The 18,380-nt window shown below is 42.3% G+C and overlaps 1 protein-coding gene across 7 annotated transcripts in view; it reads left to right on the forward strand.

Annotated features, from left to right (window-relative positions):
• The first annotated feature begins 5,677 nt into the window (after window positions 1-5,677).
• Window positions 5,678-18,380, forward strand: part of LOC112226599 (transcription factor E2-alpha) — a 40,744-nt gene continuing 28,041 nt past the window's right edge. For 4 of the 7 annotated variants that reach the window (XM_024391030.2, XM_024391031.2, XM_024391034.2 and 1 more), the window contains exons 1-3: window positions 5,678-6,222; window positions 10,066-10,158; window positions 11,088-11,160. In XM_024391030.2, the coding sequence (XP_024246798.1) occupies window positions 10,105-10,158; window positions 11,088-11,160 (127 nt within the window). In that variant the 5' untranslated portion in view covers window positions 5,678-6,222; window positions 10,066-10,104. The remainder of the gene's footprint in view (window positions 6,223-10,065; window positions 10,159-11,087; window positions 11,161-18,380) is intronic. The other 3 variants (XM_024391032.2, XM_024391036.2, XM_024391037.2) reach the window with 2 other exon arrangements.

Here is an 18,380-nt window from a genome sequence, read left to right on the forward strand (position 1 = left end):
TTAGACTATTGAGATGCAGCCCTAGTGTCTGCGTCCTGGCCAGGCTCCCGCCATCCCTTTGGCTGTAGGAGAGATGCATGCCTGACCAGTGTTGGGAGATAAACACACCTTAACCAGAGTAATTTATATCTCCTAATACAGTGTTTCCCAAGTCCTGTCCTCAAGTACCCCCAACAGTACACATGTTTTGTTGTAGCCCCGGACAAACTCACCTGATTCAACTCATTGATGGTTGTGGGTACTCTATGACTGGAGTTGGGAAACACTGTCGTAATATACACTTGAGTGTACAAAACATTAAGAACACCTTCCTAATATTGAGTTGCACCCCCTTTTGCCTTCACAACAGCCTCAATTCATTGTGGCATGGTCTCTACAAGGATGCTGGCCCATGTTTGAGTGGTGGACCATTCTTGATACACAAACTGTTGAGTGTGAAAAACCCAGCAGCGTTGCAGTTCTTAACACAAACCGGTGCATCTGACACTTATTACCATACCCCGTTCAAAGGCTCTCAAACCTTTTGTCATTACCATTCACACTCTGAATGCCACACAGACACTATCCATGTCTCAATTGTCTCAAGGTATAAAAATCCTTCTTTATCCTGTCACCTCCCCTTCTAATCAATCAAATTGTACTTGTCACATGCGCTGAATACAACCTTACCGTGAAATGCTTACTTCACAAGCCCTTAACCAACAATTCAGTTTTAAGAAAAATGTTTACTAAATAAAGTTAATACAATTTTAAAAAGTTATACAAAATAACAATAATGAGGCTATATACAGGGGGTACCGGTACCGAGTCAATGTGTGGGGGTACAGCTTAGTTGAAGTAATTTGTACATGTAGGTAGGGGTAAAGTGACTATGCATAGATAAACAGTGAGTGGCAGCAGTTGTAAAAACAAAGGTGGGGTGTGTCAAATAATCGGGGTGGCCATTTGATTAATTGTTCAGCAGTCTTATGGCTTGGGAGTTGAAGCTGTTAAGGAGACTTTTGGACCTAGACTTGGTGCTCCGGTACCGCTTGCCGTGTGGTAGCAGAGAGCACAGTCTATGACTTGGATGACTGGAGTCTTTGACAATTTTTGGGGCCTTCCTCTGACATCGATTAGTATATAGGTCCTGGAGGCAGGAACCCAGTGATGTACTGGGCTGTATGCACTACCCTCTATAGCGCCTTACAGTCAGTTGCCAAGCAGTTGCCATACCAGGCGGTGTTGCAAGCGGTCAGGATGCTCTCGATGGTGCAGCTGTAGAACTTTTTTAGGATCGCGGGACCTATGCCAAATCTTTTAAGTCTCCTGAGGGGGAAAAGGCGTTGTTGTGCTCTCTTCATTACTTTCTTGGTGAGTTTGGACCATGATGGTGTTCACATCACCAATAGACTAAGGTACTTGAAACGTCATCTACACGGATTAAAGTGGATTTAACAAGTGACATCAGTAAGGGATCATAGCTTTCACCTGGATTCACCTGGTCAGTCTGTCATGGAAAGAGCATGAGTTCTTCATGTTTTGTACACTTAGTGTATATAAAAGCATGTATACAGCAGGGCATGGAGCTGCCATAAAATAAGTGCGTTTCTGTGTCCTGGGGTGGTCGAGTGAAAGTGAAAGTTGGCCTTTCACTGATTTCTTTGCTTCTCTTTGTGTATTTCTTCTCAACAATGGTTTAAAACTATGGATGTTTTGTACCATGTCAAAAACATCAAAAATGTTGTTTTCATGGCATAATTGTCAATAAATTATATGTATTGTCACAACGGAGCACAGTCTCCTTATTTTCTATAAAACTATTGAAAGCAAATTCTAAAGGGATTTTCTTTCATGGCATGACAAGGACTACCGGTATCCTGGGGTGTATTCACTAGGAATGAAACGGGGAGGGACCTACCTGAATCTGTAAAATAAACTCTTGTTTCGGTAGCAATATTTTTGCAACTGTTTGCTACATTGTGGTAAAACACTCATGATACCACTAGGGGGAAGTATAGCAATTCAGAGGCGCTCAGGGTAGAAGTTGCCCTCAAGCACAGATCTAGGACCAGCTTACCAAGAGGGAAAACAGCAAACCTGACCTTAGATTAGTGTCTAAAAACAATTGTATCATATCCCTTCAAAGGCCACTTCAGTAGAGTAAACAAATTCCCCACAGCCGACCTTACCTATGTGCTAAGGATGTTGACTGTGTAGGTTTTGTGTGTACACTCACGCTTGAGTGTGTGTGTGTATGAGTGTGTTGGGGATAAGTCTAAAGCTTAAAGAGCTCAGATTCTAGCAGAGTGTGTGCAGGTTTTTGTATATAAGTCTGTGTGTGTGTGCACACGTTTGTGTGGTGGGGGTAATTCTAGAACTTAGAGAGGAGGGGGCTATGAGGGAGATGGGTTGCTCTAAGCCACTGCGGCAGTAAAATAGCAAAGTCTGCAGTCATTAATATGCAAATATGCAAATTAGAGGGTAATTAAGATCCTGCGTTCGTCAGTAGCTCTTTGATTGCTAATGAATTCCAATCTGCAAGAAAGGGGGAGGGGAAGATGAGGAAAAAGCAAGTGGAAAAGAGAGACAGAGAAGAGTAGAGAGAGGTATATTGCACCTCTAATCACATTCTGTGAAAACAGGAAAGGGTAATGGGGGTCCATCATTAGAGGGTGAATAGGCCTATGCATGAATGCTTAGATGGATAAATGAAAAATAGATGAATGCTTTTGTCTATTGTCATGACAGAATGTTGTCTCTGTCAGAGTGTGAAGGGTGTGGTTGTTGTTAAACAGTGATTAACGTACATCATCACCAAACACACAGCATGGTGCAAGCCAGACCCGCTACGGGGAGCAAGAGAGATGCATGCTGGTTAACGGTGATTCTTATGACCCCCGTTGAGCTAGAGAGGGAGAGAAAAAGAGAGCAGTATGGAGAGAAAAAGAGCAAGAGGTAGCCTGGCGGGGGGGGTTGCAATGGCAGCATATGTGTCATTGAGCACGAAGGATGTTATTTTATATATTTGGCAAGCAGTAACTTCACCCACGGGCAGACACACTGCTGTTATTGTTGCTTCAGTGCTCCCTTGGCACCCCTAATCCCCCCCCTCACTCTCTCTCCTTACATAGCCTTCAACCCCCACCCATCTTCATCTCTTTCTATCTCTCTATCGTTCGCTTGCATATTATGGCAACAACACCTCTTTCCAAACATCGCCACAGAAGTAATTTTGTTGCTTTAGAATTAAGTTGCCCTTCTGCACTGATCTAAGATCAGTTTTGTGTTTTTTTCTTGTAATAATTTATTTGGGCAGTAATTATGGCAAGCTGGTCCCAGATCTGCACTATTGGGAGTTTGTTGCATTTGTTACAGGAAACAGGAAACCATAGTCATAACAGGAAGCCCCAGGTTTTGCACACTGTACCTGATGCGTGGGTGGCTGCACGGGGCCTACCTGCTAAGAAAGGGGAGCTGTACAACTGTAGAGAGAGGGAGCCCAGGAAAGCGTGGGTGGAGGAGAGGGTGCTTTAGGGTTAGGAGGATGGGGTTCCACGCTTAAAATAGCTTTTCATACTTTGCGTAGGCCTATAGGTAAACCACACCACCGTACAATGCTACAGTGCAAAGATGGCAATACTTATATAAAACAGAATTTCACGCTTTTACAGAAGAAGTGGTAAGACCTTTCCACAGGTGCAAAAGCCTAGTATATCTAGGACATAGTAACCTTTTGTCATAAACTGCTCATAGCTGAGAGGGGAGGAAAAAACACAATGTAGATACAAATGTTTGACAGCAATGACATCAACTTCGAATCAGCATAAAAAATCATTACAACAGCAGAATAGTAGAAACGAGGTGAGGGAGGAAAGAGCAGGTCAGGAAACGAAGTGAACATCTCACCCTTGGTTTGTGAAGCCACACATGTGGTGCGCTCTGTACTCTTGTGAAGGCTGGGGCAGATGTAGCTCAACTCAATACCACTGAATTTTTTTCTTTCTTTTGAAACACATAAACACACACACATACACAAACACACAAAACCTAACATGAGCCACAGACACATGCTGTGCTTGTTTATTTTACCACTGAAATACCTGTCTCAAAAGAACCAGGTCCAGAGTCTGTATTACTTGCCATTCCCTCTACAAAACCATAGGGGAAAACCAGGCGCTCTTTTACCCTTTTCTCTCTCTCACACACACACACTCCTTTATACAATACACACACACACACACTCCTTTATACAATACACACTTCATGTCAGACCCAGCTGTTACTCAGTGCCCGACCCCCCTCAACTGATGAAGCCTTGGTTCATTCAGACAATTCATAACAGACTACTTGCCCCTGTGGAGGGAACGCTACAATCATCCAAACTTCCATTTCATTATACTACTGATGGACACAAATAATGTTGACAGGGATTTTGGATTTAAGCCAACGGCTAACACCATTAGTGGGCTTACCATAGTGGGCTTATAGTGACACAAGTCTCAACGATACAAACGGGGTCCAAGTACATAAGAAATAGGAAATGAGACGCACTTCAAATAAAATAATCTGAATCTTGTCAGTCAAACAAATGTATCATCCTCCTCCCAAATGGAGAAAAGGTGTCTGTCTATACTAACTAATCACAGTGTAATAGAACAGTAATAACACATTTTCCTGTTATATGCACTCCTTTCCCTTTCTCTATAACCCATGGCATATGTTGCTGCCCATACAGTTTCCCTGCCCCCACGCTATACATTCTTGTTGTGGTCTTGTCCACTAATTCCTCACCTCCCTATGTATATTGAGTCATAAGCTAGGGCCACCAGGGATGGTTAGTCCTCTGTTTCAGGTCCAGATCGGTTGCAGAAGAAAACACTGTGCACTATTCTCTCCGGGTGAACCTTATATAAGACAGAATTTTTTTTACATACTTAGATGAAAACTTCTTAGCTCACAAGCTGTTCTCACAAAGGATCAATATAAAAGGCAAATGCTGCTGTATCCTGTACTTTTAAACCCCCTCTTTAAACACACTTTCACACCACTGAGGTGGAGCCATTTGTCCAATGCTGCCTTTGGAGTGACACACACACAAACACATACACACACGCAGAAATCTTGACCCCTGATCTGCCCCCTCCTAATTATTTTGCGTAAAATAAATGTTAATACTGGTAGGCTAGATTATTATTAACAGATACTGTCTATGTGCTTAAATCTGCAATACTCTTTTGTTGGAGGACTGGGCTGGTAGATCACATGAGGTCTAAATGGATTAGGATACTAGTAACCTTCACGCAATATCTTAGTAGCCTATATTCACGTTTTGTTGTTGTTTTTACCGAATTTGTGACTGAATTGTATAGGCCCTGTGCAAATAGGATATATGTACGGTTTGTTGATGTACCTAATATGAGGATACATATTTTGCAATGGTTTTCAAGTTCAGCCTTTACCAATAACTGCATCGTGCACTGTTATTGCAGTTAAACACATTTTTAAAATGAAATGCTGTCCATAACACGGACCATAGCGGGTCCATGATGGGGTAACCTTGGAGGCAGGCCCAACGAACAATGTCGATATATATTTGGACTTTCTTACTGTCAATCAGATTCTCGTGGCATACCATTGGTTGTGCGTCTGCTGTATTATCGTTCCATCTCACACTGTTTCTGGTCTGCCACTATTCGGTTTTCCGCAGTCTCCCTCCGCAAATTGACGTAGTTCTCATGGTTTGCGATTTAAAAAAGATGTCATTTTAATGCATCGACAATAACACTGATGCTGTACAGCATTTTAGTTTATCTCCATATCGATGTGTTACTGGATGTTTATTGAAAACGGCAGTTTTTAGTTGTAGGGCGTTTGAAATCGGACACCACTGGTGTTTTTACGATCCTCGTAAGCCGCGGAGGGATACTCTTTTGGAACCGACAATTGTGGAGGCTGTTAACATGTCTACTCGGAGGATAAAATGGTTACAATTGTCGCAACTAAAATAATCGATTGAGATATCACAAGAGTGATGAAGATATTTGGAAACGTTGTCTCATTTTCCTGACTTGGACTCTATAACGAACCAATAAGGGTTTGGGAGAACACGATATCGTCGTTCGCTCTTCATTTACAGTCCGGAGCACAGAGAGGGAATCTATCCCCAACTTTGTTTTTCTCTCTACAAGCGTTCTTCCCCCCTCCTGTTGGATGCTACATAATTAAAGAGGTTACTGAAAGGTAAATACACCACATCACACACTGTATATTTGTGAACGATATTATGATATTGACCGGCATATGTTTGGCGGGGGCATTTGTGTAACTTTAGCGAATAATAATAATAATAATAATGAGTTGTGTGAGTAGCACTCCCGGAGAAAACGGGGTCTTGAATTTTTGTCCGGCCTGGGCCATGGGAGCGAGCATGCAGCAGTTGGGCAGTAACACCAGCTACTTGCAGGCTTGTCGGAAAATAACGTTACTTCTTTGTTCACTTTGGACAACATTGTCAAGTTTTAAAAGTAAACTAACATGCCAGTTCGAACGGCTAAATCATTGTAGTGATGCTACTGGCATTTCTGTATCAATATTTTCTGGAATAACAAACGAAATGTTTTTTTTTTAGACGGTTCGAAATTTGGTTAAATATTTAGAGGAAAACTTTGTGGTGTAGAGGAAAGTTGCGCCCAGAAAGGCACGCATGCATGCCTCTATTTTCTGGGTCAAATAGGCAGTGTTTATATTTTACATTTATTTTGTAATACACGTACGATCTAATTTAACTTAATTCCCAGCTATGTGCTCCTCAACATTTTCCACTCTGTTTATTTCGCATTTGGCAGTAAATTCCTTTCCCCCCCACCCTCTTCTGTCGCGTTGAACCCCGTGAACATGAACTTAAGCAATGTACGTTCTTTACACGGTTCGACACATTTTATTATCGTTTTTCCATCATGCACATTTCATTTAATATGCAAGGAGAGAATTTTACTCCATTGTTCTAGCGGTTATCACAAACTTTATCGGGGCCTGACTCTCTTTGTGTTCTAGACTAACAGACTAGTAGAGAAGTCGTGTGTATTCGACAGCTAATTCACAACCGGTTTCTCACCCATCCCAAACGCACGGACTGAACAATAATTTATGGGCTGGCAATGGTAAAACCTGAACTTGGGGGATTCCGTCGAAATCCACAAAAACTATTTAGATTCGCCGTCCGGGAAGGCCTAAGTATTTGGGGGGGGGTGTTCGTCAGTGGGGCCCATTATGGATCTTCGATTTTAGGGAGTTGGCAGATTTCCGCAGCAAATGGGACTTGCAGAGAACTGTCAGGCAACTGTTGAACGTCTGCTACAGCATGAATTTCTGTACCAACAAGCTCATACTACTTTTCAGTAGTGATGCATGTGTTAGTGTACTCCTTATACTAGTCATGTCCATCAAAAACATCCTGACTATGTGATTCTGAGTAGGTTATAGTATACTTTTTTTGCAAGGCTTACATAACTACCATACAGCCTATTCATGATTACATTCCCCACAGTGACAAGTTTACCAAACTGAGTTTTGCATGAGGCCCCCTCTTATCTTTGCACTTTCTTGTGTGTTGGCTCTTGGCCATGGGGTGCTGCCTGCCTGGTAGTGTTTCAGATGCTGCCCTCAAGGGAAGACACACTCACCATCACCAACAAAACTGATGCTCAGCACACATAGGCTACTCTTGTTCTTGATGTGTCTGAAATCCTTTCACACAACCAGAACCCAGTGCTTGTCGATGCCCTGAGGTGTTCATTAGCCTACTTAGATGATTGTGTTTGATATTGGAACACAGATTTTGTAGCCTAAACCTTACTCTGGCTGAAGTTTGAGGAAAACACTTGAGACCCGCGTTATGTTCATCTGGTACAAACGGGGAAATGTTGTGAAACAGAACAACTAGGTCCTTTATTTGATAAACTCACGGGGTTGCTGTGCTGGTAAAGTTCAGATATTTCATACCATATGTAATGGCCTTTGATGTGTAGGCTGGTATTGTTGTTGTTGACAATGACTCTTGAAGCAGGTTGGTTTCTTAGGTTGCAGAGGCAGCCAGGGCTGAGGAAGGAGGAGAGAGGCGAGTATTGGCTTTGTGGTAGACCAGAGGCCATACTCCAGATAGCTGACTGATGTGGGCTAGAATGGGGAAATCCCAGAGTTTGTGACACTAGATCTTTGATAAAGGCACTGAAAACCTCTAATACCCAATGATTAAAGCATCACCAGTAGTTCATCCCAGTGTGTACGTTTGCTAGTAGTTTCCATACCTTAAGGGATTCCACACCACCTGTTTTGTAGATTGAGCTATGTAGCACAAATCTGCAGGCCACAATTCCAAATGAATGGGAAAGAGTTGCGTCATCTAACTCAATAACAGAGCAGGAAACTTGTAGCAGTGAAATAACTAGTAGGCTATATTTGTGCCATCCCTCTCCCTTATTGGCCTTTTGAAGTGTGTGTAAAGGGTGCTTTGTGTGTTTTGCCAACCCTAATGTTGGTCATTCTATACAGAAGGCAAGTGATATCATGCTGACTCGATGCTCGTGATATTTTCACCGTGATGGCCGACCGGGTATCAAACCTGATTTACTTTTATATTCCCAAGACTGTTAGCCCACTGAACTAAAGCCTATGTGCGGGAGCCCCTTGTTTGCTCAGGGAGCAAACTTCAGTCTTCAGGTCTCAGACAAGGTTGCTTATCACGTTGACCACCTACATGCTCTGCCAAATGTGAACTTATGTTCTACAAGGGGAATTGTAATGTGGAGTATCCATTACAAAGAGATGTCTAACCACACAGTGAAAAGTGGTTGCAACCAAGTTAATGGTTTGTGTAGAGAAATCTTGGTGTCTGAATAAGCAATTTGTTGGTGGATTTGAATCCTGATGCTGAAAATGTACCCTTGACACAGGAATCAATTGATTTAAGATTTGACTTCACACTTTTGTCACTCAGAAGAGAATCAGTCTTTCAACTATTTGTACCTCTAGACCAGGAGTCTACAACCTTTTCTAGCATGAGAGCTACGTTGAGAGCCCCGGCCCACACACAAATTCAGTTTTATATTAGATTTTTTTAGTTTGACTCAAAATGTCTATTGTTCTTAGAGAAACAATGGAAATGGATGTCCTGTGTCCATGCCAATTCTTAAATCACATCAGAAGACCATTTATTTTTAGTTTGGGAAGATTTGAGTGTACTTCCCCTTTAATTACATCTAGTGAGTGAGGAATGTGCCGGTCTAGCAATGGTGCTTTACTGCTGCTACTCATTTCATGGCAAAGTATGCAAATGAACAAATAATATATTCAGATTTATATACTTACTCATGATATACTTCTGCCAGGTAAGCCTACTTTGCAGTTAACATACAATTGAGAAGGTTTTGGGGAAGGTATTTCTGTCAACCCACAAGACGGTTATCGCATCAATGGTCTACACACAGACAAATGCACATGCCACACAGACAGACGGGCAGATATTCTGTTAGGACTGGCTTCCCCCCCGGGGTGGAATAATGACGATGTCGTGTTGATTAGATATTAGCTGGAAGCTAACGGTATCTGATACTTGGGAGGTTTTGTTTATGACAGTTTTTTTACCCTGCAACACGTGAAAATTGCATGTACTTTCTGAATTGTTTGGCGAGCTACTCGTAGGTGGGCTGCTGGTGGCTGGCGATCGACCTGCTGGAGACCCGTGCTCTAGACCATGTGTCACTCATTCCACTGAGGCAGAGTGTCTGCGGGTTTTCAAATCAAATTTTATTTGTCACATACAAATGGTTAGCAGATGTTAATGTGAGTGTAGCGAAATGCTTGGTTTTTCACTCCCCCCTTGTGTTTGCTTGATGAATTAAGGTCATTGATTAGTTAGGAACTCCCCTCACCCGGTTGTGTAGATCTTAATTGGATACAAATTGAAAGGGAAAAACCAGCAGACACTTGGCCATCCATGGAATGAGTTTGACAACCCAGCTCTAGACCTTGCCAGTTGGTCTGTTATCCCACTAAAGATCACCTCTCTCACTCTCTTCCCCTCAGTTGCTGAGACTGTGAGGGCCAAAGGAACAGCAGCAGAGAATGGCTACAGTGGGAACAGACAAGGAGCTCAGCGACCTGCTGGATTTCAGCGCGGTAAAACATTTGCTGTCAACAGCCCTGCAATATTTTTGTTCCCAATACTAGAATATATTTGTCCAGAACAGCTCCTTCAGGGTATATAATAGGTTGTTTGTAGTCAAATACACATAGTCTCTTATAATGGGATGAACACGGGAAAAACGTAGACTGGTAAAATGTATTATTTTAGATAATAGTTTATGTACACAGAAACACTTCAACACACCTTTTGTCAAGACGAGTGTATAAATCCAAACCCATCAAGATAGACATGCCAAAGACCATTTGCTAAAATGTCTCTTAACTTTAATAAAAGTTAAGTGTTTTTTGTTGTATTGTTTGGTATAGAAGGTTGGTACATAAAGTGAATAGCACGGTATCAATCAGCCAGTGTTGTTATTGGGCTGTTTTTGTGAGTCACTCGCGTCAATGACTAACTCATTGGCATGTTTTTTTAGATTGCTTCACACTGTTGACAGCTGCGGGAGTCTGTTGTAACTGAGAACGACTAAATCCTTCTATCAGATAGATTAAATTAGCGCCTAGCACCAAACCATGTAACATCAGAGGTGTAATGTAACCGTTGTAATTGTACTTTGGTTTCTATTAAGAGCAGCTTTGGTTTCCTGTAGTCTAATGAAGATGACTAGTTTAGTGAAGTGGTTGCCACAGGCTCGCCATTTTTCTCAAGACATAGATGTCAAAAGGAGACTTCTGCTTGTTTTTAAAAAAATTTTTTTTAGAACTTTAGGGCCCATATCCACAGTGCTTCCCTAGCATCAGGTTGGACTTTTACATCATAATGAATAAGATTGTATGAACTGATTCGAGATTAGCGTTCCAACTCTGAGATGCTTTGTGGATATGGCCCCAGGACTTAAAAAAAAAATGTACACCCCATTTCTTGTTGAATGTTTTTGACTCAGTGTTTGTCTCTGTTTCAGATGTTTGCACCACCGGTGTCAAATGGGAAGAACAGGCCCACCACTCTCGCCAGCAGCCAGTTTGGAGGCTCCGGTAAGACCCGCCCTTGGTTTTTATACAAAAATAAATGCCCACTGACTGCTTACAGCTCCCAAATAGATTTTTAATAAAGCCTAATTATGGTACAATCATTTAAGTATTTCAGTTAACATGGTCTTCTTCAGGTCACCTTGGTGATAGTACAATAACATTTTGACCAACATAACCAACATGTGACCATATGATCTAAAATGGTCAACATCCACCTTTTCCCTACATCTCATCTGAAGCTGTTTCATTAAGGGTGTTATTGCTTTATAATGGTCCCCTATATATGTCTTTAAGGAACAGCATGACATCGATGGGCTGTTACAGCCCTTTCAACAACACTTTCTTATTTGTCTTCTGAGAACCCTCCCCACTGTCCCACCTCTGACCCCACCCCTCCCCACTGTCCATCCTCTCACTGCCCCGAAGGGAGTGTTGTCAGTGAGGTCAAATCACAGTAGCTGTATCAATACTCCAAATAGGCTGAAATGGCATACTGTCCTTCATTACCACTGATGGGTCGAAGGATTGGATATGATTCCACCGGTCTTCTCCTTGCAGATGTTTGTTAATAAAGTTCATAATGAAAAGGAAGCAGCCTCAGTTCCCCCCCCCCCCTCCAGGTGTCCCCGCCCTCACCTTCTCAGCTGCTGCCTCACCATCACACTCTACGGAGGGTGTTAAAAGGGGGGGGGAATGACCCTATTCACCCCCACATTCCCCATCACTCACCCTGTGGGGAGGGGGGAACTATTTCCGTTATTCTTCGCTCCTCCTCACCCCAACCAACTACCATCCCTCAATAGATCCCATCTCCTCTTGTTGATAACCATCCAAGATCAACACAAGAACCATGGGGTGGCAGGGTAGGTTAGAGCGTTGGACCGAAAGGTTGCAAGTTCAAATCCCCGAGCTGACAAGGTACAAATCTGTCATTCTGCCCCTGAACTGGCAGTTAACCCACTGTTCCTAGTCCGTCATTGAAAATAAGAATTAGTTCTTAACTGACTTCCCTAGTTAAATAAAGGTAAAATAAAAAATGCTCCACATGCAACTTGCATCCTCTCTCTCACTCGGCCTCAAGCCACTTTTCTTCAACCCTCTCCTCTCCGCCAATCATTTTCCTTCACCACCCTTCTCCAATCATCTTCTTTCACCCTCCTTGAATCCATGAACCGTTGATGTAGGTATTTTCAGGTTGTAACTGAAAAGAAACAGGATATTGAAGTAGCATAAATCAGATGAAAGGGATGGAGTAGGTGAAGCATGGAAACCGAACTACGGTGTTTCTCTAAGCTTGAGGGCCACTTACATTTTCTTTTGTAGCGACAAAGGTGCACACTTACAGAAAAAGGCCGTTACTGTTCTCAATCCAACGGCTGCTCCTGGTATTGTGTGGCAGCCCTCAGCACAGGTCTCCACAATGCTCATCAGAGGCCAAAACAAAGGGCCTAGGCCGCAGAGAGAAGTGGATAGGCAGGCAGCATATGTGGCCTAGTGTATGATTTCACCCAGGAAGCCCCCACCCATCCTCTCACAATGGGGAGGAAGAGGCTCTATAAGGGAAGGTTCCTAGTCTTGCTGCACTACCATCTCCTTGGTAGCATTGGTTAGTATCTGCTCTGCCGTGCCTTTTTTTCTAGATTTGATTTAGATGAGCTGTGGTTTATTTGTATTTTTTTGGTGCTCGTCCCTGTAGAGTGGAAAATGTTTGACGTGTGCTGTCATGGATTATGACGAGTTTAGCCTGGCCCAAGATATTGATCTATGGTCAATTTTTGCGGGAAAGGTAATAATGCTTTTATCACAGATCTGTGTCTGTGGGAGATCTTTACCCGTAGGAATGGTCATTGTCGTGCATCCCTAGTTCTCTCTGACTTTGGGTGTCTATGTGCAAAACCCTTGAGGTGTAAACTAACTTCCAACCAAGTTTCATTTACTGGCAACCAGAAACTGAGATTCTGAACTGGTATTTTTAAACTCTGGCTTGGGTTGAAATGCAAAAGAGGAACGTATGCATTTTGCATTAACTTTTTGTTCTTTAGGAACTTTCCTTCATGTGAATGGAAATTTGGATTTGGTAATTCAGTAACTTGATCAGATTTGCTCATGAATTGGATTCCTTGTGCAGTATAGAAGCATACTCTGTCAGACTTGATCAAACAGAGCTTTAAACATAAGATACATTGTCCAGAATATGCTTGTAGCGTCGAACTTGAATGATTATGAAATAACTTCAATATGGAAAGTAACATGCCTAATCATGTTCAAATTTGTAATTTCAAGTTGGTGTTGAATATTGTCCTCTCAGTATCATGACACTGGCTCTTCTTAGAGCTAACCCCTCATTTTTTTCAATTTCCGCCTGAAGACGAACCCAGATCTAACTGCCTGTAGCTCAGGCACAGAACCAAGGATATGCATATTCTTTGTACCATTTGAAAGGAAACACTCTGAAGTTTGTGTAAATGTTAATTGAATGTAGGAGAATATAGCACACTAGATCTGGTTTGGATAATACAATGAAAAAAAAAACAAGATAAAACAAACATTCAGATAGGATGATGGGGACAATTTCAGTGGAAAACATAAGTGGGCAACAGTACTTGTGCAAAGTTTCAGAATGACAACTTCCAAAATGAGTGTGCTACATGACATTCATCATTTTACATTTATCAAGTCACAAGTAGCCAAAATGTACCCAAGTGGCCAAATTGTTGAAGTTATACATTTTGAATGGATATATAACCAATAACCAAAATGGTATTCTCCCCCCAAAAAAAAAAAAAATTGTATACATTTACAAAATAACACTTTCAATATTTGGAAGACCCTCCGTCCTCTACACAATATTATGCTGCTGATGCCAGGTGCCATAGAACATCCATGCCTGCAGAAATACATTTGGGCAGATGAACACCACTCGTGGCAGGAGCTGGATGAACCAGCTTCAGTGGGGGATGGACACCTTGGCACTGGGGGCTCCCATTCGGAGTCAGTGTCACTGTGAAAGAAAATGTTCAGTCAGAATAGTTTCACATATGAGCCCTGTATCAACAGGTATAATAAACAGATATATATATATATATATATATATGAGTACAGGGAACATAGGGTTGACTATATTATTATAGACCTGCTAGATCTACTGTCTCATTTATATTATGACAGACCAGCTGGATCTACTGTCTTTATTATATTACAACAGACCAGCTGTATGTCTCCGTTTCACTTTGGCCATTGTTGTGGCCTGCCCTCCCCTCAACAGCCTCAAATAAGGTTATTTGATATCACAAATAATATTTTATATTAATTTCAAACAACGGCATGAGAAGAACTTGCCAGTCCAAAACGATGTCCTCTCCGTTCAAAAAATATTCCTCCATTTGGGAATCGCTACATGAATCGTCCCCGGAGTTTACTACATGGGTTGATCTTCCAACACATAAACATTCCATATTTCTGTTTACCTCAGCTCATTGGCTATCTACCCAGCTAGATTTCAAGACGATCAGTGGTCATTGGGTTAAAATACAGTCAATCAACGAAACAGCGAGCAAATCATTGCACAAAAATGTCATTACTTATTATCTTCAAATCGGTATCTTTCAGTCAATGCGTCCCGCGAAATGACCCATCAGGTTTGGTTGTGTTACAAACAAACCAGTTGATTGCAATGAAACCAAACATGACTGGAAAAGTCACGTTTTGTGTGTGTATTTACCTTGAATGTGTCATCGTCAAATGGAATGAGACGGAATTCACGACACAAGCGGTTCACAAAATGTTTTGTGTTAGGCTATAAAAATGGATTTTATCAAACAAAAGACCATTCATTGTGTAACAATGAGCATTGGGATTGCAAACAGAGGAAGATCGTCAAAGGTAAACAATTCATTTTATAGCAGTTTGTGATTTTGTTACACCTGTGCTGGTTGAAATAGTTGTTTTTTTACGGGGGGTGCTCAGATAATCGCATCGTATTCTTTCGCAATAAATCCTTTTTTAAATCTGACAACGCAGTTGGATTAGCAAGATTCTAGGCTTTCGAAACATGTGAGACACTTGTATTTTCATGAATGTGTAATGACTTTATGTAGCGATCACCGTATGTTGTCGAATTTCATCCCCCTACCGGGTTCCGTGCGCAGGGAGGTTAACAATTTCAGACACATCCTATAACAAACAAGATACTGTTGCGTATCCATTGTAGACATTCCCTAAATCATAATCACTCCTTAATACTTATTAGGCATCATGTATTATGTCTGGTTGACTCACATTTCTGTCATACAGGGCTGGGATGAAAGGAAGGAAGGAAGTGTAGACACCAGACAGTACACCAATCAGTGCCCGGGGCATTATCCTATGAAAGCAAAGTGTTTGTGCCTGCATGTTCCCTGTGTATTGGTCCTGTAGCTTCATAGCTTGTGTGACTCAGGCTGACTGGCCATTTCCAGTATCTCTTCCTGATGTAATTATAGGCCAACCTCGCTTGAAAGGGGTGGTGAGACCCGGGTTTAAAGGGGACTTGCTAGTGAATGTGTCTGGCCTGACTCAACCCTCTCGCTCTCTGAGCTAACATGCTGAGACGTTCTCTCACTCACTCTTAACTCACTCAGTCACAGAAGTACCCTGGGGGAGGGGGGCAAACCCTATAAAAGAGGTTAAGGTGTGGAGTTCCTGCCTCATGTTTTTAGGGTTGTTGTCATCAGCAATGGCTTGGTAACGTAGTAGACCAACTATTTTCAAGATTCTTGGTTAAATTAATCCGTATAATTAGAATGTGGAGTTTAGTACTGGGTCCTCTCTTCTACCAGGGTTCTGTGGACAAGAGCTCTGGTTTTCTCTGATGTTCTATTTGTCATATATCAGGCTGTCATGGTAACGACTTGCAGGAGGAAGCCATTTGAAGTTTTGTGGAAAACAAATGAGTCTACTTAGACGAGTCTCACTTATTCTCTCCTTTATACTAATCAGCAGATCTGTTAATTAGTAGGAAAATGTGGTCCTAATGAATATGCATGAAAGTAATTTTAATGATGTTTTACTTCAGAGTTGCTCACTTGCCCTCTCCCTCACCCAATGTGAGTAATTTGTGTGGTGTGAAACTTAGTCTTTTTCTCTCTTTTTTCTCCCCGGTTGAAACGCAGCTCCCCGTCCATACATTTCAATGCAGTCCAAATCCCTGGACCTGCCATTTTAAAATACCTTGCAATAAGAGTTGTGATGCTACTTACTACTTACCCCAGAAGGTCTAGGAGAGTGCTTCCTTCCATGCATTCCAGACACACTCTTCTCCATTCTCTCCGTACTTCCTGTAGACCCTTCCTCTCCTCAGGAGAACACATGAATAGCCTGAGGTGTGAGGCCCTAGCTACCTGCAGAGCTCCCTATTATCCCCGTGCCTTTGTGGATCTCCATGGGTGTCAGTTCAGGTCTATATCCCCCTGCCTTCCATCTGTCAGTCTTCCTAAAGAGCAGTAAGAGATACCCACCATGTTCATTTCCTACCCCAGTGGCTATGCTAAGTCTTCCACATGACCAATTTTTAGCCGCCTATTCACGGTGTTGACGTGAGGGGGAGCGAGTGGCTTATAAAGGTCCGGCCTGAATCAGTAGCAGGATGCCAGATTAAGATGTCCTGATAATGTTTGTTGGCAGCCCTCGACAGAGTTATGGAGATTTTTAATGGTCCATTGCAGCCATTTTTATCGCTATCAAATCATTTCTGGTTAATAATTAAGTACCTTAATGTGATTTACTTTTTGACCATTTTAATTGAAAACAAACTGGGCTTCTTAGAAAAGGGCAATTTCTCAAGCAAGAATTTTGATAGACCACTGCCAGACAGTCCCTGAGTGGGGAGGGGAAAACTGAGAATTAGCAATTATTGGCAGAGGGGTTTGGAAATCTTTTATTATTTTTTTTTTTTTAAGATATTTTTTTATTGGTCTATTAAACAAGTCACTGCATGGTAAGGCCAAAACTACATCCCACCAAAAGACTGACATTTCAGCCATTCTTTTCAAACATCTCTTAAACTAAAAGGGCATTCTCATTTTCACAGTATCATTCCAACCTCATTTATCGGTCCACAATATTCGGCACATTTCATCATTTGTGGGCGCTGTCTCATTAATCGTTGCCTCTGCGATCCACCTAAGAAATGTCTAGGGGAAACACTGGTGTCCTTTCAGCAGAGGAAAAGACTGGTCCATATCCCTCTGTGTACATGTCCTCTCTGAGTCTGTTCTACTGCTGGACATGTAGAGTGAGAGTCAGGTTGAGGCAACAAACCCCTCGTCTCCTTCATCTGCGATTCTGCTGCCATCTCTCCTATAGATCAGTTGTCACGGTGATATAGCAGCTCTTTCCTCTCTGGACCCATCATTCTCCTTGATGGCTGATCCAGTCGTGCTTCCAGCCTGCTCCCCTCCGCCCCTTTCCATTTTTTCTTTATTAGACAACAAAACAAAAATATGAATATTCATAGAGCGAAGCCTCATTAATATGCACAATTATGCAAATCAGCACACAATTAAGCCTCAGCTTCTCCCCAGAGACGCTGGGTAGCGGTAAGAGAGGAAACAGAGGGGGAGGAGAGAAGGGGAGGGGGGCAGGAATTTTTGCTTCGGCAATCTTTAAAATCGCTCTCCCTACTTCCCCTTCTTCAATGCAAATCCTTTGACCAGGGACAACATGCATGACGTGTGTCCCTTCTGTCATTTGTGTACTCCTTAGTCCGCTGTCATGCAAAGGGAGGTGTGAAGGGATGGGGATACGAATAACTACTGCGTTGCCATGGACAGAAGTGGGGAGAGTGGGAGAATGACAAATGTTGAGGATGATTGTAGGAGGCTCATACTGGGTGTTAATTATTCAAACTTCCTACAGCTCATAGCTACACTAAGTGACAGTGTGGTGGCAGAGCTGTCACGGGGAGCTGAAGTAGCAGCGCTCAGCCAAAGGTTATTTAGAACACTTCTAGCCAGTGAGGAAGCAGCAGTGCTTCCTAACTGGGTCACCCTCCATTGCATATATTGGCTTCTAGCCTATATCGCCTATCTCCCTAGGTACTGGTGTAGATCTTAAAGGACAAGATGGGTATTGGCATTATCTTAATGGATCCCCCTTGCCCTCTGATTGGCTAGGTGACCAATATGGAAATAATTCCACTTCTCAAACCTACAAATGCTCTGGGAGGGTACTAGGAACTAGGGGTT

The sequence above is a fragment of the Oncorhynchus tshawytscha genome, linkage group LG28 (genome assembly GCF_018296145.1).
Source record: "Oncorhynchus tshawytscha isolate Ot180627B linkage group LG28, Otsh_v2.0, whole genome shotgun sequence".
Taxonomy (NCBI): Eukaryota; Metazoa; Chordata; class Actinopteri; order Salmoniformes; family Salmonidae; genus Oncorhynchus; species Oncorhynchus tshawytscha.